The sequence below is a fragment of the Pocillopora verrucosa genome, chromosome 11, assembly GCF_036669915.1.
Source record: "Pocillopora verrucosa isolate sample1 chromosome 11, ASM3666991v2, whole genome shotgun sequence".
Classification (NCBI taxonomy): domain Eukaryota; kingdom Metazoa; phylum Cnidaria; class Anthozoa; order Scleractinia; family Pocilloporidae; genus Pocillopora; species Pocillopora verrucosa.
In genome coordinates, this window is record NC_089322.1 from 20,164,534 (window position 1) to 20,185,912 (window position 21,379).

Below are 21,379 nucleotides of genomic sequence, written 5' to 3' on the forward strand. Positions count from 1 at the left end.
AGGAAAAGGAGAAACGTGTAAGCAAGGACACCCAAAGATGAGCTCAATTATTTTGTGCAGACTAATATTTGGTGCATATCTTTTCCCGTTAGTTGCACACGGTGAGTTGATAATACATTTTTAGTGAGTCTACAGTAGCTAAGGTTTTTAATTAACTCCAGTCTGTAAAAAGAAAACCTTATGGGGGAGAGTTTCTTCTAAAGATTAGCCGGTAGTTGATAAAAAATTTTTACAGATTCGTATCACAATAAGAGAAGGTAAAAATTTTGTTTACAGTAAAAACTACGTACCAAAGATTCAAAATAATGACAGCTGCATTTCAGTATAACCAATAACAGTTTAAAAGAAGAAAAAAAGTCATTTCCTTCTTCTAACAGTTTCTTTCATTAGGAGATATCAATATCGCTCTCGTTATTTGTTCCTATGATATATGAGTAATAAATAAAGTTTGTAATAATTTTCAACTTTCCAAAAGAATTAAGTTTGTTTACGTAAGGAAAACAACTTCCTTTGCGAATTCGCCACCGCAAGTGATATTTCCTTATCAAGTTGTGGTTGAATTAAATGCGAGTGTTTTGCTAACCAGTATTGTCATTAAACATCGAAAAAGAATAGCTGAAATGCATTTACACTACGTACGAATTCTAAAGCCTATAAGTTTAAAGAAATCTTATTTAATCTTTGGTATTATTACGCTCAGCGAGAAGTTATTTGGCTCACGGTAACAAAAGGGAATGATTTAGCAGGAAGTTAGTTTAGACTGAGGCACCGCAGAGCTCCATCAGGAAAACAATTTCCAATCCACACTTTTTTTCCTTATGAATGATAAGAGACAGATAGACAGAAACGGTACAATGTCAAAAGCTGGATTGTATATTTATAGCATTGAACATTGTTTAACGAAATGGAGGTAACTTCGATGTTGCCTAGACATATTGCAAAGAAAATATTTTTTTAACAAAAAAACACCTTTTGTCAAGCATTTATGGAACGAGATTTGGCCATAAAGAATAGCAACGGCAGATGAAACGATCTAAAAATTACATATACGTACCCTTACTTAACGTAGGTATGCCCTAATCAGAATTGTTACCGATTAGGATTAATTTTTCAGAAGTCTTTTCGAGAATTTGTTTAAGAAGTTCTCTCAGCTTTATTTCATTTCTAAACTGATTCGCTATCACACGATGAAAAGTTGTCTTTTAATTTCTTGTTTGTTTTTTTGTCTTCCGCTTTAATAAAAACTTGATACTGGCTTGAAATTCAAAGCTCTAAAGTGGAACCGCTGAACTGACTTATTTCTGGCAAAGGTTGAGTATGTTTCAAGAAAAATGGCGAGTCAGCCATCAACTGAAAAAAAAATCGATATGTCAAGATATCGTAACGAACGTAACATTTTTCTTCATATATGCATCTGAAACATTAATTAAACTAAAAAAATTCCAGATATTTGGGAAAAGACGTAGATAACACGCTGTGTTTTTGTTTTTCATTTCCAGGTTCCTCCCCGAATAAATGTTACGAATGCTTCACCCATACGTCATGGGAAGACTGCTTTAACAAAACAATTTCAAGAACTTGTGAACGGGGTGATTATATGTGTATAAAAGGCAAGATCTCATTCTCAAAAAATTCCAAGACAGAGCACATATTCTTCAAAACCTGCGCAAACGGGAATGAATGTATGACTTATGAGAAAGATGGAACCCAGGTCCCTACATGTCAGGATAAGAAGAGGCAGGGTTACTCAGTCGAGTGTTCGGTCACGTGCTGCGAAGATGACAAATGTAATGGTGCTGTGCAGGGACAAAGGGTCAGCGGTCTGTTGATGTTTGTTTCATGCGTACTAGCTGCTAAGAAGTTGATATGGTCATAGTTAATGATAATAACGTGTTATGTCACCAGAAAATACTAAGTTAGGTAACTGTAGATTGACAACGAAGGGGCGGGTCCAAGAATTAGTAATAGAGGAATCCAATTTTTGATCCAGAGCATACAAGAAAATTTCCACTTCGTAATCATAGAAAAGCTAAGATATATTGCGAGACAAGTAAATGTGAGATATTGTGTAGTAACGTAACATACGATCCTGTCGTAGTATGAATCTTAGTATTAGACAATCGGTAAAAAACCCACAGGTCTGATGGGAAGGATTGTTCGAATTCCCGGATCGACCCTCCTCCTGGACCCGTCATTTAAGTGCACCAAACAATTCAGATTTTGTGGCGTATTTTTTTCTATTAGAAGTGTATATTTTTTCTTTCACAGCATGAAGAATACTCCATTCACACCAACAAATCATGTCTGGTTAAACCGGGTTTAACTGAATAAAAATAAGAAACAGAAATGAAACACTGAATTTTCCATAGGTTTCAAGTCGTCACTAACTTTTGTTTTTAATGTGCCTCAAGTAGCCTATATGAAAAAGAAAACGAATTTAAATCGTGTTTAACAAATTAAACAGCTTTAAAACATGTTGAGGCTTTGATGTGAAAGAGGTTGAAGTAACTCTTGGGCGAACTTCGAACTGAGTTTCCTTGCGTCTGAGAAAGAAGACTTTTCCTAATAAGTTGACGTTTTGTAATTTTTACATGCATCACTTTTCTTACGGTTGTACCTTAACATTAAGCAAAAATACGGTACGATCGAAGAATTCAAGCGTTTCATTTCTAGTTGGTGATCCTGTAGCGAGTTAAGAGAACAGACTTCCCAGAAAATTACTGATAGAAAGTTTATTACAAGTATGGCGATTAAAACAACAACAACAATAACAACCAAGGACCGAAGGTCATTATTTGATGGACAAAATAGATTATATTCTGTTTTATATTTTCCAGTTTTTTATTTCCATTTCATAAAAGCTGGGCATTGTAAACAAAAAGACACTCTACAGTTGGATTTGATCTAAGGGTATTCCTATTTGTGCATAGTGCTGATCTTTCTTTAAGAATTTCTTTTCACTTTGTTGTACTCATCACGTTTTGCAGGTTAATAAACTATACTGTCAATTTAGACAAACAGTCATAATTAATATAATCATCTTCTTGAGAATGCCTTGCATATCGTCGAAAGGGCCTGACTACGCATAGTGGACAGAGATGAAAAATATCTGCCCATGTCAGCAACTTTCGATCGAGAGCTCATGCTTGAAACTATGGCAACGATATACTAAAATAGCGGAATTTTTCCAAAATTTTAAAAGCGGCGCGGTTTTTCCATCGGTAAGACGCAAGTAGAGAGATTAAGCTTAAAACTTTCGCTACAGACTTTTCTTCAAGAGCGGCACAAAATATATTTAGCACAACATAACTGACATGCGCAGACGTTACTCATGATTAGCTCGGTCGTCATAGTGTAAACTATCACTTACGTCGGTTCTAAAAAGGTGGGGACACCTCCAAGGTTGTTTGAGCCCTCTTTCCGCTCGTTACATCCCAAGCCGAAGCTATTAAATCTGTTCCTCCGAAATAAATGCTGACTATAATATCTCTTTCCGAACCATTCCTCGTATCAGGGGAATGGATTACGATACTTCCAATTTCTTTCACGTCCTGGTCTGTAACGAAAATAACGTCGACGTCTGACCTCTGTGAGGCGTAAAAGGTGTATTTAATTTCTGTTTCATTCGCATAGAGTGGACGATATCTTACAGAGATTTTCTCTCCGTGTCTGATGGTATCATTTTTCTTAACAATGCAATGAAACAGATCTCTGCATTTCGCTTTACCATCAGCAAAGAATGTCTTCTCTGGTGGATGCAGACCTCGAACGAAATTTCGTGAACAGTCGACACCATAACATGCACCAGTGATCCCTGATTCCCTCTTTGAATTCATTGCCTTAGCAACCATCATAGTACCCTTAACAATTGCAAGGGAGGCGTCACGATACGTCGTTACATCATGACGACCAGAAAACTCCCTCTTGAATTCTTCCTGGAGGTGAAGTGATTCAGCGTGTCCACCAACAAGAAATATCCTAACACCCTCTGAAAGCTGCGGTTTGCCGAGGAAAGCCTTCATTTCAGTTATTGCATCCTCTGCCACAGACTTCAAAAGAGTTTTCATGCATTCAGCGCTCAGACAAAGATACTGATCATCCACTATTCTAACCTCCCCCTTACTGTAATGTTTCATGGATGGAGAGAGAAAATCGTTCACGAAACTGACAAAACTACCTGGCAATTGAATCTTTGTCTCTTTGAATCGGAAAGTGCGCTTCTTTGCTTCAAAGTTCTGAAAGATTTGGTGTAAATCACTTGGGTACAGCTTCTGATAGTCTTGAACTTTTTGCTCCCCAAACGTCCTTTCTAAAAGCTCCAGGAACATTACTTCATGAACAGCGGTATTCGCAGGACGAGTCACCTTGTCGGTCTTAATGACTTTTCCTTCATCATGTTGCTCAAAGAGAGTCATTTCCAGGCCCCCTCCTGGTGAGAAATATCAATGTTATTCCCAATAACTTCTGTTTAAAGTTTTTAGACGCAAGTCAGAAGAGTCAGCCTCCCTTGTACAACAAATGAAAATAAGCCCAATAATTTTTCTTGTGTATTTTTTTCTTGCTCTGGTTGATTAGGAAAGGTTCTTTTTTTCAGTGGGATAAATTTAGTCGCCTACCCAGACCTTTCACGGCCAAGCGGTTGTACAGTAACACGGTGGATCTGGGTACGAGATTAGGATGAATAAAGTCGGCACATAAATTTAGTTTGCCAGTGGAATGCCTTCTAATAAAAGCAGCAATGTTAAATATTTTGCGTTGAGTTGCAGGTCGTTAAAAACCGATGTTACCAAATTCTGACAACTCAGAATATATTGAGATGAGTACCTCCAATATCAGCGATTAAAACGGGTGTGCTTAGCTCTGTCTTTACACAAAATTCCAGTGCTGCTTCAGCTTCACTGACAATCATCATCTGTCCTAAGTTACCACGTGAGCCAATACCAGCCTATGGGAGAGATGAATGGAGATTTTCATCATCAAAAGCCTGTGCAGCACAGGGTGTGCCTGATTTGTCTGTCTTGATTCGCACCGCATACGTTGTAGTATGGAATTTACTGGAAATATCCACGCGCGAATCGTCTACGGTGTATCTTCCGTCTATATCTTTCGATAGGTTAGAAAAATTTTAAGGATTCTTCACGGGAACATAAACTGAGCTCAATTTATATTCTCTCGGTTTCTTTTAATCAACGTCTAACATAAAATCGCAAAAAAACATCCCAGCAGAAATATAAATAACATAGAAGAGAAAAACTGTGTTCCCACAAAACACAAAGAGTTGCTAATCTGCAAATTGAAATATTCGCATAACTGTCTTGCCGCGCAATGATATGCGTTACCTCGTAAGCTGCTTCTCTCATGAACTGCTTAGATCTTCCCGTCCAAGATTGAGGTACAGTAAAAACCCAGTATATTTTTTCATCATCAATTTCATCTTCTCCAGCCTCTCGCCTTACACAGGCCACTGCTTCATCCTTGAAGAATTTGATACACTGTGCGAAAACTGTTATGGCTCTTATACTCTTTCCGTTTGCTGCTTTAAGGGTACAGTCGAAGTCTACGATCTACGAACAATTTAGAGATTACCTTATCATGGCAGACTAAAGCAACCTTTGTTTATACTTCTAATGCAGTTGATGACAAGTTTGTTAGATTCTGTTATAGCTGGCCGCCTAATCTAAATACGTTTCCAACAAGACCTCTATGCAAGTCACTTTTCAGATTTAGCTTGTGAATTAGAACTCTCGTTCCCAGAGTCCTCGTCTTTCTTTCGTAGTCTTGAGTGCGAACAAGTCGCTCTGGTAACGAGGATGGTAACAGAGGCGCTCTATTTATCTTAGCGCAAGTGATTCAGAACGGCATAACTGAACCGGGTAACGCGCGCGAAGATCAGAGGAGTCTGGAAACGAGAATAGTGTAAGAGACACTCTATTTATCTTGGCGCAAGTAACTCAAAACGGCATAACTGAACCGGGTAACGTGCACGAAGGTCAGAGGGCTCGGGAAACGAAAATGGTGTAAGAGGCGCTCTATTTGCCTTAGCGCACCGATTAAGAACGGCATTACTGAATGAGTTAACGCGCGCGAAGGTCGGAGGGAGCGTGTCTTGTCCCTCGGGCTCGCGTGTCTTGTCCCTGGCTCGCGTGTTACCCACGCTCCCTCCGTATAAGGAAAGGCGACTTAGTAGTCCCCTTTACTTACCTTATCACTATGCAAATCTCTCTTAAAAACCTCAAAAAACAACATGTCTTGTGTTTCGTGGGTGCTTTGAAAATATGCATTCCATTCCAACGCTTTGTACCCAAAGGCGTAGAATGAAAGGTCTGGTTTGAGAAGCAAGCATGTAGGGGTCTTGCTCGTTCGATGACCAAATTCATTCACCCAGTCACTGTTCACGAAAATCGCCGCGTCTTGACTTTGGTTCGTATGAAGTGTATAGGCAAAGCCACTGGAAACTGTTCCAAGATCAATTGCAACCGTGGCGACATATTGATTTTTGGTACCCAAAAAGTATTCTTTAATTCCTAGTAAGAAAAAATCAAAGTGACACTTTGGTGAACTCTTGGTTATTACGCGTATAGTAAAACTGTTTATTTCATCGGGTCATCAGAAGTTTAAGGTTGCAAAATAGACTCGATAAAAATGAGTACGCTCATGAGTAATCAATTGCAAAATCTCGATTGATGGGAAAATTCGCGTCACACCTCTGGCACAAAATTAGCCGTCATGTCCATCAAAGTCCTCCGCGATTGCAACACCATTGTCTCTCCTTCCAGGGCCAGTTACTCGATAGGATCTAGGTACGAGATTGACTCCGCCATATTTAATATAATGCATGCTCTCCCCCAGACTCCTAAGACCGTGCTAACGCTACTAAATTTGCATATCGAATTCCTACATCACTCGTTCCGATGCTTGGCAGAGGAAAAAGTCACAAATAGTTCATAGTAATGAATAGAGTAATTTTCAGATAAGAAAAGATAGGACAAGAGAGAAATGTAATACCGAGAACACAATACTCTCGTGCAGTCCAGAACGCTAAAACATTGTTGATTGAAAAATTTGATTATCTATCAGAATTGGGGAAAGAAGCATTTGCTCTAGAAAAGCGAGCAAAATAGGTCATTTCTGCCTTTGCCACTGTCGTTACCCATCATGCTTAGCTTCCGAGCGAAGTCTCGTTACCGCTGCTGTATTTGAAATGCATGTCGCGGGCTTCACGGGATGAGCTTTACTACTGTTTAAAGACGTCAACTTTTAATAGAGGTCTAGTTCGGCATCCAGTCGTTTCGTGTCCATGCCACGAACGTTTTGTACACAGGCAATCCATACCCAAACTCAGATGACTCATACCCAGCTAAGAACATTCCTAACCAGTAAGAGATTACAACTTTATACTCTCATGGACCCAGTCAGTTGGGAAAAATGTAATATGACTCCTGCCGGCCTTTTTCTCAGAATACGCGGCTGTACTTTTCGCAATAAATCTCTGAAGGTTTCTAGGTTATTTTTAGGTTTGGTTATAAAGGAAAAATTTCCACTCGCACTCACTGAATATGGGCAGCACCTCAGTTTTGTTAGAAACTTACCCTTATCATGAAACAAATTGTTTGCGGTGATCAGCGAGGAAGTGACCTCAATGTTAATTTGCGTCAGAAGTTTCACTTCAGAGAATCGTCGATATCAGTTGTTGGCTTATTACGTCTTGGCCAAAATCTGCCAGGGAAAGTTTGACTTCAAGCAAGAAATCCGGTTTGGTTGATACATCGTTTTGATTTTCACTAAAAACAGGTGCGTTAAAGGAGCTGCGCTAAAATTTCACGCTTCTAATTATTATCGCGTAATTTCCGGCCACGGATCGCGACAAAACGTTGATCAGTTTGCGAATTAAAAGATAAACAACACCACAAAACAGCTTACTAAAGATAGAAAACCATTCATAACAGCACCTGTTAAAAAGTGAGCCATATTTCGGGAAATTTGCAGCAAAGAGAGTCGATGCCTTCGAGATCACCCCACGACAGAGCTTTAGATTGGCAGTTCCCGCTTTTCTGAGAAAAAAGGAAGTGTCATTGGAGCTCCCTAGAATTTCGCCCTCGTTGTCACGCGTTCAACAGCTTAAAGCTTAATAAATTAAAAGTTGTTTGTAACGGCAAGTAAAAAAAAAAAATGGGTGTGGGGGGATGGGGTAAAATTAATGAAAAGCGGGTTCATAGGACAACGGATGCAACAAGAAGGAATTTCTGGCCTTCAGGTGTCCACGAATAAGCCGGAAGTTAAATATTTCTGCGGCACGAGAGGAACAGGGCCTAAGCCTTCCGTGAAGGCGCATTGTGGGAAAAGAGCTGTGAGTATTTAAAGGTAACTGGTCAAGTCGCACGAGAGTCATCTCGCCCGAAGTCATGGCGCCCGAAACCTGAGTCATGTTGCCCGAAATTTTAGTAATGTCGCCCGAAGAAACAAATACTAAAAATATCAGAATTTCAGAATGTTAATAGGCAATAACGTTGGAAATTTTTTATCACTAAAGCGCTCTTTGTTTCCGACAACTCTATGAAGATTCTTAAAGCGTTGTTCGTTCCTAACAACAAAGGGAAACGTTGTTCGTCTCCAACGACAAAATGTAGCGTTGTTCGTTTGGTATGTGATCGTTTCTTACTCAAGGACGTTTAGTAAGCTTGAGAAACTTTTTCTTGGTTTCTAACAATACCATGAAGACTTTGACTACACAGAAATCGATCGTATGCTCGGAATTGAAATATGTTTGAAAACGATTCTAAAAGCGTTGTTCGTTTCTAACAACAAAGGGAAGCGTTCTCCATTTCTTACAAAAAAATGAAGCGTTGTTCGTTTGGTATGTAATCGTTTCTTACTCACGGACATTTCTTGTTGCCTCTCTAACCACAATGTTTATCAGTGGTTGCTCAACTCTCGATTTGTTTTATTTGACTTATTTTTTATTTTTATATAATTTAGTTTGATGATTCTGTACTAAACATGGGTTGTATATGTGTTCTTTCTGATATCCTACACGCTGGTGTTCGACCGAACCGTGCAAAATTTGCAGTGAAGCCGAAATCTGAAAGCTCATGGTTGAAGGCACCCCGCGGGATTCTTTGATGGGTAGGGAGGATAGAGGAGACTGAAACCACCAGACTAGCATCGAACTGGCACTTGGAAGCTACAGGGTTGTTTTTATTTTTCTCGATTTAAATTTTTTTAAGAAAAGAGAGCTTCGCATGTACTTCGAGACCTCATTAATGTCGCTTGATCCATGTTCCTGCACTTTGACTGAGAGCTTTGTACAGGCTACCCTTTCCTTACCCGAATCTGCATCATAGTCCTGGGTTCTCTGTTTCCTTCAGCCGAGCGGGCAAAACGTGAGACGTATGTCCTCAAGAGTATGAACAGCCAATAAATAAGTGACAAGCGTTCCAACTTATTTTTATCAATTTTTTTTGCGCTCGCTTTTTTCTTTAGCACTTTTTCATGGCTGAGCGCTTGTTAACTTTCCCTTGCTACAGGGTGGGCGCTTATTCGAACCCGACGCTTATTCAGGGTGGGCGCTTATCGAGGTTGGGCGCTTAATCTAGCTTGTGCGGTACGTTACCAAAATTTCAGGTGGATAACATGAGGGGAACAGTCTTTTCTAATAATTATAGACACCCAAATATCCAGTAGAACCATTTAGATAGACAGATAACTTTAAGCTCCAGTCTAACACATAATTCAACAAAAATTGCAACGACAGATCCTTTATTTTTGGAAGCACTAAGTCTATGCTATAGAATAACTAAACTGCAAGAATGCTTTCATAGGTGCTGCTATCTGGGACGTCTTTCTGACGTTTCTTGTGCCACACCTCAGTAAATCTTCCACTGACGGGTAAAGCAGACCGGCTTGTAAGAAGCAGTAAGACGCTTATGAGACAGTATCTATGAGAGCCTACGGACACGCTGTTAAGCAATGGCATGAACACAAACACAGCTCAAAATAAAAGAATTCACGCACTTCCTTGCTAATTGGTTTAAAACCATAAAATAGCATTTTTTAAAATAAATCAACCTCTTAAAGGCTCTTTACACACTGCCTCTTTTAATTCACCTCAGTTTACTTATGTATCCATTACTGGTAAAACCTATCAGCTAGTATCTTACTCAACCTATATATAATCTTACCTATGATTATAAAAAGCTCAAAATCATTTTCTCGAATGAGATGCGCATTTCCTTGGAATGAATCAAAGAAAAACTGGAAAATGAATACTACAGCTGCTCATTTGCTTATATCAAGTCTTGCTGGAGTCACAAACCAACCATTTTTGTTAAAAAATGCTCTAAAGCCTTCAACAGTAAGATTCTCACAAGATCGGGCTTGAAAAGAAGCCTGCAAGTTTACACTTTAAGCTCCCAACTTTGGTGGATAAATCAATACAGTGGACAAGAGAGTCAAAAAAAAAAAACAAAAAGAAATGTTGAAAAGAAAACTTGATATGAAGAAAATTAAGATTGATATCCTTTTTAGGTTAACCCTTGAACTCCCAAGATCTGATTGTTAATTCTGCTCTCAAGCTGTTATACTTTTCCTAGTACCTAAATTAGTGACAAGAATTTGGTGTTAGATCAAGACAACAACTTTGACATGATAAGTCTGAGTATTCTCATTACCTGTTTGCTGGATAATGTATACATTTTATAAGGAGAGGTTGCATGTTAATCACTTCTGGGAGTCAAAGGGTCAACCCATTATAGGAGAAATTTGCCCCCATCTGCCCCTATTTCATGTTCAACCCTACTTATCTGATTTAAATACCTTGCATTGTAACTCATACACATTTCTTATTTATTAGTTAAGAGAACTCGGTGATATATGTAAAAGGGATGTGTGTATATCCTGATCTGACAGGCACCCTCTTACAACTAATATTTTGTCTCTTTTCATCACCTATTTCTCACATAATGCATTAAATAACACAAAGCTACTCTACATAATGAACACCTCTGTGGGTGAAACAGTAAATGGGAGCATATAAAACATTACAATGGAAAGCATGTATCATTATGACTCAGTCTTGTCCAGTAATAAAATGAGGATGCATGTTGAAAGGGGTTTGTGATCCGAACATCAAATTCTCCTCGTGTTTTTTTAAACAAAAGAAGAGAAACAAGACAATTAAGTTAGTACTGTTTTCATTATGAATAGTAGAAGCAGTTTATGATAGCATAAAATAACTGAAGAATATCCTACATGTCTGAAAATAAAAATTAGCTTAGGCAATGGAAATTTAACTGGAGGATTCTGCTCTAAAGCTATAGAGTCTCTGATAATTGATGCCCAATGAACAACCAGTTTCTTAAACCCTTTACATTCTAACATCAGTAAGCACATTCTCTGTACTGGTCTCTATACATTTCCTAAGGTGCTGACAAGGAGAATTTGTTTAACAATCAAGAACTTATTCAGTTGTGATTATTTCCTTTGCTCTTGTGACCCTAAATGTTTGATGTTAGTCACTGAGTGTTATGGGTCAAAGAGTTAACAAGAATCTAGAGGTTTTTAAGAATTCTATTAGGATTTTTAAACATACCCCTTGAATAAAAGATTCAAAGGTTGCTAAGTCAGAGAAATGGAAGCTTTTCAAAGTCAATTTACATTACTAAGAGTCAAGAGCACACTAAGCAGCAAGACCATTACACTGATTAAAAATGCAGAGCCTTGGTTGTTTGGCAAAAGATTTTCCTTGTTACACTCATCACCATCAAAACAACACTTTCCGTTGCAGTCCACTGTATATCCTTGTGCTTTCCTTGTTTTGCATTCCCCAATGTCCCCTTTGCTGTATGCATCACACAAGGTTTTTCCAACACATCCTTTTTGAATAGTAATTATTACCTCATCCCCTTTCTCATACTTGGCGTCTGCTTGAAAACAAGCCTGGTCCTCAGTGCAGTTTACTGTCATCAAATTCTTTTGACAATCTTCATAGGAAACATTACTTGAACAAGATGAGCACTTTAAAGGCAAACCTGAGGTGTTAAAAAAAAAAGAAATTCCTACTAGAGAAATATACTTGACTTAATAAATGTACTAGCTGTGTTAAAAGCTGAGCACATAGAGGGTGCCCAATAACTGCTTGGGGTTTGATACCTTATTTTATGCCTTAACATCAGTATGCACATTCTCCATAGTGTTCTCTATACATTTCCTAAGGTGCTGATAAGGAGAATTTGTTTACCGATCAAGAGCTTCCTTAGTTGGTGATCACCTCCTTGATTCTCATGACGCGAATGGGTGAGTCAGGGATGATATTGTAAAGAGAAATTAGATCCAAGTCACTCTAAAAGGTCACAGGGCTAATTTAACCGTTACATGGTCATGTAAGTCTCCTTGCTATATCAGAGATTCCAACCCCATGTGATGGAAAATAGGGAGTAATTATTAGTGCCAAAGGCGCGAGCTTCTAGGGGGGTCAGGGGGCATGCCCCCGGGAAATTTTGCAAATTTAGGTTCTCTCAAGTGCCATTTCCTGAATTTTGACATCATTCCAGCCTGAGTTATAACATACCGTAGTGCTCTTCACGAACAAAGTAAGTATAATATGAGTGTTTCACTGTGACAGATCGCCAAAAATTCTAAAGATTAGCAATTTTCCCCTAGTTTTCAGAATTTTATGATAAATCGGGAGAATTTGGTAAAAATCGGGAGAGCGGGAGGCAAGACATCAAATCGGGAGACTCCCGATCAAATCGGGAGGGTTGGAATCTCTGCTATATTAGGAAAGTCATCATTCTCTTGATAATTGCTGCACCACCAAAGGTTGCTTCTCAGGAAACTTTAAGAGATGAGGAATTCCTTGGGTTGCAAAGACATGTAAAGAAACCTTGAAAATATAGGATCAGAGCCTACTACAAAATTTAATTAGGATGGCACATGTTCACACTATGTCTATATGTTGTTGTGTTGCTTATTATCAACAGGCCATGCATTACGCCATTTATTTAAGGTAAATTATGCTGCAATTCATGATGCAAAACATAAGAAGTTGAGGGTAAACGCTAACTTTAGGGTTTAAATTTAGCACAGCTTCCACACAGTCCAACGGTTCAGGATCGATTTAACTGTGCATGTAAAAGCATGCAAAAAAAATAGAATTCAACTATCAAAATATTATATGCATGCAAATGTGCCTTCTTACAAAATAACTCCTCTGAAAACAGTGCACTTGCCTTGGTCGATTGGCGGATTCAAAAGATTTCCCTTGTTACACTCATCTCCATCAAAACAACACTTTCCTTTGCAGTCTACTGTAAAATTTTGTTCTCTCTTTGTATTGCAAAATCCTATGTCCCCTTTGCTATATGCATCACAGAAATCTTTTTGAAGACATCCCTTTTGCACTGTAAATTCTACAACATCTCCTTTCTCAGACTTCACTTCTGCCTGGTAACATGTCTGGTTAGGATTAGTGCAATTATCTACTGTCAGTGTCTTTTGGCAATCATCATAGGAAAGACTACTTGAACAAGATGAGCATTTTAATAGTGAACCTGCAGAGAAAGCAAGAACAAGTTTGACTGCCTTGTTTTTTAATACACAGGCCAGTCTAACACATGAACCTGTAAACTGGCTGTATTTTTGCATAGGTCTTTGTTTCATATCTTATTTCAATTTATTTAAATCTATTAGGTCTCATTGCTATATTAGAGTAATCTTCATCATCCTCTTGATAATGGCCTCATGATGGTTGACATTGAAACATCCAGTTCTTAATAAAAATTTGTCTTTAGTTTTTGCAAGGTGGTCTTTGGTATATAAAAATAATGTTGAAATAACAGTAATAACTAAAAACAATATATACATATATACTTGTACATACATACCTATATATATAATTATATAAATATATATATATAAATATATATATTATATATGTATATATTTATTTAGAGTAGCTGCAAAAGTAGATGGGTACTTTTAAAGATCAGAATTCTCTTGAATCGCACGACATACTACTACTTTAAGGAGGCTCTGTAGAGTTCTTGCTCAATGCTGGTGTACACACCAGAGTTATGTTTTTCTAAAAAATTTGTTTGTTTTTGTTTTTCAAGGTCACTCAAAGCAATCAACAGGCGATAAGAAAGGTTCAGACTATTGCATGTTTGCTGTAGTAAATATTATCAAAATGATTTCTGTTATTAAGCCAGGCTACATGAATGGAGGTCCTTGCCACTGATAATTTGGCTTTGCCTTTGATTTAAATCAATTTGATGCTGTGAAATCTCTCAAAATTTTCACAGTTTGAGAAATTTGTCCCACCAATCATTTAAAAGCCAAAATAAATGGGGGTTACAAAGGTAACTTCCTCGCTATTTGCAATTTTGTGTTTTCTTCCTCTATCTCAAATTTGGTCTTATTAACTTTTTTTACCAACAGGTACTAGGAAGTATCGTCAACTAGGAAGTACCATTGTTTCCACTGATGGAAATGCAATAAATCTTGCTCGAAAGATCCCTATTTCTTTGTCACAAAACATACATAATGGAATAGAAGTTCACCAAGATGTATATATGAGCACGCATAACCTTTCGAATCTATCGCCCTTTAGCAATCTTTCCCATGATGTTTTCTTTTTGGTTCACCTCTTTATCAGATGTAAAAGGCCTATGAATATTGCTGGAAACCCTAGATTCCATCATTTAAAAACTGTACTGTGTTAAATAGAGAATAATATATGGGCATGCATAGATATGGAATTTCTCTTCGAGTGTTCAAGTGAACTCAATATCTCACAAGTGAGCTCGAGTTGGACATGAGAGGAGAAATTTCATATCTACAAGCAACCATGTATTATTTTGTTTATCCTTTAAACGCGATAGCTCCATCACTGACAAGAAAATTCAACTTTTCTTAACAAATGAAAATAAAAGGATAGATAATTCCTGAATGAAAATCATAAAGTGCATTGGTGCTAAGGCTCAATATGAAAAAATGCATTGAAACACTACAAAAACAAACAATAGGTGTAATTTTCAATATACAGAATTCTCGGTTATTGACTTGGTCCTTGCCGACAGAAGAAATCTCTCAGGCACACAGCCACAATCAGCCTGTAGCAAACCTTCCAGGTCGATCTTTGTTCTCAGCCACAATAAATGCCATTACATAAACCTCTGAATATGTAACTTTCAGTTTTTCTTTCCACATTTTGGTTTTCCTCCCTCTCTAGGAACATCTGAACATCACTGTCTGTAAGTGTTATGGATTTTTCAGTATTTTAGCAGCTATAATTCAAAAAAAATTCCAACAAACCACCATGGATTGAGAATGGTGAAAGCTTTGTCGTTCATTCATCAACCCTGACCAAGTGATGTGAAAAGTAAGTAACGTGTCAACAGCTGATTGGTGATATCAAACACAGGTGAAACAGTATGATATTTTTTCATGTGTGTTGTTACGGCTTTTCTAAGGGTTGGAAATTTTTGCATAACACCATAGTTTATATGATAAACTGTTTTAACACAGCTTTTCAGATAACAATCATGCAATCGTGTCAAGCCACCATTTTTTATTCTGCATATTAACACTTTTCAAGCTCACACAATGTTCCCACCCAGATCTCACGTGGTCAGAAAGCCCAAGGGAGCCCCCTTAAATTGTTTACTCTGCTTTCGTTACTTAGCTTGCTATCATTTCGCGTTTGACATTTCGGTTTTGTCTGACACGTTCACCACCGTGCTCTTCGAAGTAAAATTTTCAAGATCAATATGAATAATTTTTAAATTGAAACTTAAGACCTGCATTACTATTCTTGCGAGTCAAACAGCTACCAGCATGTTCTTGAAACAGACCACTAAGCCGCGCTACGGCAAAACAACTCGGAGAGCTATTATAATCTACCGGATATATATGGGAGATCATTTCTTAAAATTAACTACGGGCAGTCATCTCCGCAACTTTCCACACAAGCCAGTTTCAACTGCTTTTGCGGTTGCCTTCGGTATAGAAGGTGTCTTACAAAATTTTTAATTAAACGAAATTCAATGGACGCGATTTTCACCTGCATATCTAGCACAAATAGCTATGCTAATTTGAGTAGCGGCATTACATTATCGACCAGACTAGCTGTACAGTTATTAAATGTGTGGAAGATCATGATACAAAATGTAAAAAGTTAACAAAAGGAAACGCTAGCTTCAGTATTGACATTTAGAAAACTTCTTCACAGATCCCAGTAGTTGAGGATTCATGAAATTCTTTGTATGCGGAAAAAATATTGGACTTCCACTGTCGTTATATCATTCGCAAATTTACCCTGTTCTCGTAACATAACTCCAGTCTAAACAGCGCAAATGTATGTAAAAAAGTTATCTCAAAATACGGGAATGTAATTTCCACACAAAAAAAAACAATCGAAATCCTATCTTCAGTCATTATGCACGTTGATTGAGAGTCTAGAAGTTTGAACTTTCCGTCTCACTTGCCAAGCTTTGCGTCACTTAAGTAAATCTACATGCTCGTGATCGACCATCGATCGTTATTGATTCCAACTATTTTTTTTAAGATCCATCGATGTCTTTGTACGTGAACCACGAGAAAACAATAATTATTAGCCGACGAACTGACTCTCAAACGGCAATTTGCATTTCCAAGAGAAACGACAATGTCAGATTTCACTCTCGAGCTAAAAGCGGCCTTCGAGCAAATCGTATAACCACCACACGCATGAGTCGAGTATTTCGCACAAGAAACATCAGCTTACCTCCTAACCAGAGTGAGCAGAAGAAAGCTAAGCCCAAAACCAAAGTAACTTTCATCTTGTAGTCCTGGTAGAACAACTAAAACAGCTGAACAGATTATGTGCTTACCACGCTCAAAACCTCAACTCCTAACTGTTGTGAAATATTAGCTCGGACCCGTGCTATCTATCCGAGTCCAAAGAACACTTTGGAGGGTGGGACAACAGATGTTTTTTTTTGTCACGAGATTATGAACGTTGATTCACACCTTGTCATTCAACTTCATGACGTATACTCAAGTAAAGAAATTTCATACATCATCGGCACTTCAAAATGGCTTAAGAAAACACACAAGAACGTTCAATAATAGATAAACAAAATCTGGCCTAACACCTCCCACTAGAGTGAAATTAGTAACGACCAAGTGGGCGAGATGTCGAGTATTGTCTAATGATATGACATCATCCACTGAGCGAATGTTTATGCTGATGTTATGGTTACAACCTTAGCATTTTCCTATTTGAAAACCACTGTATGACGGCAATATGTAAAACGTCAGTAGATTTACATCTACAGCAGTATTTGCGAATACGAACTGGGACAGTTACTTCAGGATCAAGTAGAGCAATTATCTTAGCAGGTGTGCTGCAAGTTAACATTTCACTTTCAAATTCATTCATCAAATATAAATCTTAGTTACTTGAGAAACAACTTCGCTTTCAGGGTTTGTGGGAAGGGCACCAAAAGAACATTGAACAATCTGAAGGAAGGGAAAATATTCACAAGGAGAAATAAAATTCTGGCAAATATCTATTAGAACAACATGAATAAAAAATTCAGCAGCAGAGCTGAACGGATACACGTATGTGAGCTAAGAAACTCGGAATAAATTTATTTACTGTCTTCAGATTTCAAGATATACTGATAACCTTTTTGAGTAAAAAAAAAAGAGAATAAAGTATCGCTACAATCCTCAATTGTTGCTGACATTTTTATTTTCTATCAATGATGTCAACACCGTGACGAAACCAAGCATTAGAGTTCATTTACTCAAAAGCATATCAATTGAAAGATTCAAGCTCATTCACAAATTGTTTTTACGGGTGAGATTCGCGATTTGGTACGGTAAATCTAAGAATTTAACCAGTTTTTTGCAACCTGTTTTACAACACTCGACTGACAAACAACGTGTCTTTGCTTGCTTCCTCTACCATATCTTCCATTGTTATCGATACTTGACCCGCTGATTTCACATCCTTGCCAACTATTTCTTCATTATTTTCATTCGAGTGAAAGATTTCTTTGTCCTCGTCATCGTCTATTCTAATAACAACCTCATTACGAGGAGCCACGGGTATTTTGCAGGATTTGCGATCCGTTGCTACTGACGATGTTAGTGTTTGTTCATCAGAAGAGACCGGCTGTAGACTTAGAATTGAGGACAGCCGCGTAGCAGATGAGTGTGGTGAAGGCGATGGCTCTGGGAGGGTCGCATCTGTCTTGCAGGACTCTGAGGACGAACTGATGCGATCTGGTTCCATCGACGAGGTGTGTGCCAATTTATCAGAAGAAGCCGGGTTAAGGAACAAACTGAAGAACTGATGAGGAGTAGAAGGGTTTGGTAATGATGATGTTTCAGGGATGGTCACAATTGAGGATTCAGTTGAAGCAGTAGTCGAGAGGGTTGTTGCAGGCAGTGATTCGGATACTTTAGTGTCAGGAAGGCCACAACTTGAAGTTGACTCGTATGAGGAGAATTCATCGTCAAGACCTCCAAATTCAGGTGTCAGTGAAAATATAGATACACTGGTGAGAGATCCAGACCGAGATATTTCAGCCGGTGTAGAATTTTCTGATTCAGACAGGGATGAAGTGGATAACCAAGACTCCGTTAATTTTGGATCCAGATTCTTATTGGCGGTCAAAATCTCTGCTTCAGGGTTTTCAGTGTTCTCAGGAACAGCCATTAGAGGGGTAGACCTCGGCTTTTCGGTCAATGTCCATATTTTCTGTTCTTGTTTTGCACCTGAAGACTGAATATTTGAATAATGGTCAGGTGACAGCCACTTTGAAGATGTCCAGGATGTCGCTTTAGAGAAACCATTTTTCGATGAACTATTTTTTCGTTCCAGGACTGCTCGGTCAAAGATGATTTCCTCCTCGCTCAACTCTTCGCTTAAGTAACCATTTGGTGGAATGTTTAAGCCGAATTCAGGATTGTTCCGTCGTCTCCAGCGGTCGCTGTAAATTCTTCTATTAAAAGTAAAAAAATGGAGTAAAATAAAATTAACCAATTTGATCTCTCTGTGTAGACTGGTTTGCCTCTGCACTCTGAAAGAGCAGGCACGTGAACAAAATTTGCTTTTTAAAGCGAGCAAAAGAACATTTTAAGTTCAAGTCTCTAAAGTCGCACCAGCGCCGAGATTTTTTAAATACATTACAGTAATGTAATACAAGCACGTCAAAGTTCCAATATTCCGAGCGCCTGACGTAAAGTGGTGTATACCGCTTTTCTTCCGCGCAAATAAGGGGGCTCGTCTTTTGCGGCGAGAAGAATCGGCAAATGGGTTCTTAAGCAGAGAGTGACTTACTCTCAATAATAATTTACCTGCTGAATGACTTATGAGAATATGATTTCGTCAATCACAGACTTTTGAATTTCGAAAAACGTCTAAGCAATGGTTTCTACTTACGTTAAACGAGGAGTGACGATGAAAATCAGCGACAAAATTAAAATTCCAGCCAACACTCCCGCAAAGTTTGTGGCTAGCGGACTTGATCTTGGCTGCTCTTCAGCTGAGAAACGACAATTCTTTCCTTTCTTAGTGACACGCTCGTCTTTTGTATCCTCATCAGATCCAGCTTTATCATGATCATAAGACAATTCCGAACGAAGTCTTTCAGATGGTTGAATTCGGGGGGTAACAAGAAAGGTAGCGGTTGGTATTGCTGTGGTGGTACCATGTCGGGTAGGTACTAGTGGTGTTACTGTGGTCCCACCGCGAGGTTTTTGCTCTTCAGTGACTATGTCTTTATTTTGTGGCCGAGATTTGTGTTTATCACTTTGTGTATATTTTCTCTTGTCGTTTTTAGTAGCACCACCTTCATGTAAAATTCTCTCTGAATTTTCGTATGGTGTGTCAGTTAACGTGATAATTTTTCCTTCAGTAGATACCGTGGTCAACTGGGGAACCGCAGGTTGAATTTTTGTTTTGATCGATTCAAAAGAGATAATTTTTCCTTCAGTAGATACCGTTGTCAACTGGGGAACCGCAGGTTGAATTTTTGTTTTGATCGATTCAAAAGGTTTGCTTGTGCTCAATGTTGAATTTTTCGACGGAAACACAAATCTATGCTTCCCTTTTTTAGATTTAGAACCATGTATTCGTGCCCCATTCGATGAAGCGGGCTTTCTGTTTTTCTTCGCCGCTCGGCTTACAACAAACGCTCGCATGAACCTTGCGGAAAATTTGTCTATCTCGCCATCTTTAAGATCTCTTTCATCTTTTGAGGGCTTTGAAGCATCTTTTGACGCTGGCAAAACCTTTCCGCCAGGGGCATCGTTAATCATTTCATCATTGGATGAGAGTATATCTGTGACATGAAAAAAAGTGATAATATGACAATTTGGTGGGGCTCAAGGGAAAAAGGAACAAGAGGGAAGACCAACAACCTTCTCGATCTAGTCTTTAAGCGCGCATTATTCAAAATTACTAATATTTCAAAGCACTCTTTTGCAAGCTCTTCATCGTTAATGTCAAGTCTATATTATTGGCTCAAGCTTGAATTTGAGCTTAGAACCTGATGGTGTTTGGTATTTTAGAGAACTTTCTATGACCTGAGATCTTGCAGTGTTATTAGGAAATGAAATTTTCGTCTTTGCTTTTGGTGTTTTGTTCCGTATGTATTTATAGTATGCAGTTTCAAGCATTAGAAGAACTGCAAGTGACATTTCCTATTTTCATTATGCCACACAAGGCAATTCCATAAGGGAGCTTCAGCATAAACGTTTCGGAGACGCAGACGGCGACCGAAAGTTAAAAGTTTCTCATTTCCGGTTCTCACCACAGCTTTTTGGTCAATACAATTTGGTTTAAATGCTAAAATAATGACCCCTACTTGATCCGTTGCTTTCAAAATGAGCCAGAATTTGTTCTATTCTTCTTCAGTATTTCTACAAACTCTTAAAGAACATCTTAAGATGTTTTTCAGGAGTTTGTAAGGAATACTGATTAAGTTTTCTTTCAAATCCTAAAGCGCGATAGCTGCAACGCTATCAAGCTGCTTTTAAATGAGCTTTTCTAAATCTTAGACATTTCACCGGTGACTCTTACCTTGGCAAACTGTGTTTGTTATCAGAATGCTCAATAAAACCAGGGTGAAAACTTTTTTCCTCTTCATTTTTGTCTTGGGCTACCACACGTGGATAACACAAGGAATTCTCAAAGAAGAATAAACAACCCACGTCGCGAACGATTCGTTAGTAACGTCATAGACGGCTTTTTGGCGCGCGCGCGCGAGGTAACACTCGTGACACTTGTCATCACACGATAACGCTAGACGTTCCTCTTGTCATCATTGCCCAAAACAATTTACAAGAGCCCTCTATTTACAGTTGTATTTAGGAGGCTCATCTCAAGAGA

At 38.4% G+C, this 21,379-nt stretch overlaps 3 protein-coding genes across 4 annotated transcripts; all 3 read right to left on the reverse strand.

Annotated features, from left to right (window-relative positions):
• Window positions 1-2,338: 2,338 nt before the first annotated feature.
• On the reverse strand, window positions 2,339-8,039 carry LOC131772865 (heat shock 70 kDa protein 12A-like). Of its 2 annotated transcripts, none has more exons than XM_059088825.2 (5): window positions 7,950-8,039; window positions 7,590-7,716; window positions 5,340-5,564; window positions 4,825-4,945; window positions 2,339-4,429 (listed from the first exon to the last, which is right to left on the reverse strand). In XM_059088825.2, the coding sequence occupies exons 2-5, from the start codon at window positions 7,596-7,598 to the stop codon at window positions 3,378-3,380; spliced, it is 1,407 nt and encodes a 468-aa protein (XP_058944808.2). In that variant the 5' UTR covers window positions 7,599-7,716; window positions 7,950-8,039; the 3' UTR covers window positions 2,339-3,377. The 2 variants fall into 2 exon arrangements, with proteins under 2 accessions (XP_058944808.2, XP_058944807.2); XM_059088824.2 differs by lacking the exon at window positions 7,590-7,716 and adding an exon at window positions 6,202-6,524 and having other exon boundaries at window positions 2,343-4,429.
• Window positions 8,040-9,739: 1,700 nt separating this feature from the next.
• Window positions 9,740-16,984, reverse strand: LOC131772817 (uncharacterized). The gene is made up of 3 exons (XM_066174527.1): window positions 16,760-16,984; window positions 13,227-13,547; window positions 9,740-12,026 (listed from the first exon to the last, which is right to left on the reverse strand). Exons 1-3 carry the CDS (start codon window positions 16,812-16,814, stop codon window positions 11,644-11,646), a joined length of 759 nt encoding a protein of 252 aa, XP_066030624.1. The 5' UTR covers window positions 16,815-16,984; the 3' UTR covers window positions 9,740-11,643.
• Window positions 16,985-17,763: 779 nt separating this feature from the next.
• LOC131772847 (uncharacterized) lies at window positions 17,764-21,137 on the reverse strand. Its single transcript, XM_059088807.2, has 3 exons — window positions 21,071-21,137; window positions 19,430-20,330; window positions 17,764-18,989 (listed from the first exon to the last, which is right to left on the reverse strand). The coding sequence occupies exons 1-3, from the start codon at window positions 21,135-21,137 to the stop codon at window positions 17,900-17,902; spliced, it is 2,058 nt and encodes a 685-aa protein (XP_058944790.2). The 3' UTR covers window positions 17,764-17,899.
• Between the last annotated feature and the right edge of the window lie 242 nt (window positions 21,138-21,379).

Coding starts and splice junctions, on each gene's coding strand:
- LOC131772817 (XM_066174527.1), bottom strand. CDS start 16,814: ATGAAAGTTACTTTGGTTTTGGGCTTAGCTTTCTTCTGCTCACTCTGG. Junction 13,548..16,759: donor CTGCTCACTCTGGTTAGGAG/GTAAGCTGATGT, acceptor CTTTCTCTGCAG/GTTCACTATTAAAATGCTCA. Junction 12,027..13,226: donor GAATCCGCCAATCGACCAAG/GCAAGTGCACTG, acceptor TTAACACCTCAG/GTTTGCCTTTAAAGTGCTCA.
- LOC131772847 (XM_059088807.2), bottom strand. CDS start 21,137: ATGAAGAGGAAAAAAGTTTTCACCCTGGTTTTATTGAGCATTCTGATA. Junction 20,331..21,070: donor AACAAACACAGTTTGCCAAG/GTAAGAGTCACC, acceptor TTCATGTCACAG/ATATACTCTCATCCAATGAT. Junction 18,990..19,429: donor ATCGTCACTCCTCGTTTAAC/GTAAGTAGAAAC, acceptor TACTTTTAATAG/AAGAATTTACAGCGACCGCT.
- LOC131772865 (XM_059088824.2), bottom strand. Junction 4,946..5,339: donor TGAGAGAAGCAGCTTACGAG/GTAACGCATATC, acceptor TCTCTCCCATAG/GCTGGTATTGGCTCACGTGG. Junction 4,430..4,824: donor TTTAATCGCTGATATTGGAG/GTACTCATCTCA, acceptor ATTTCTCACCAG/GAGGGGGCCTGGAAATGACT.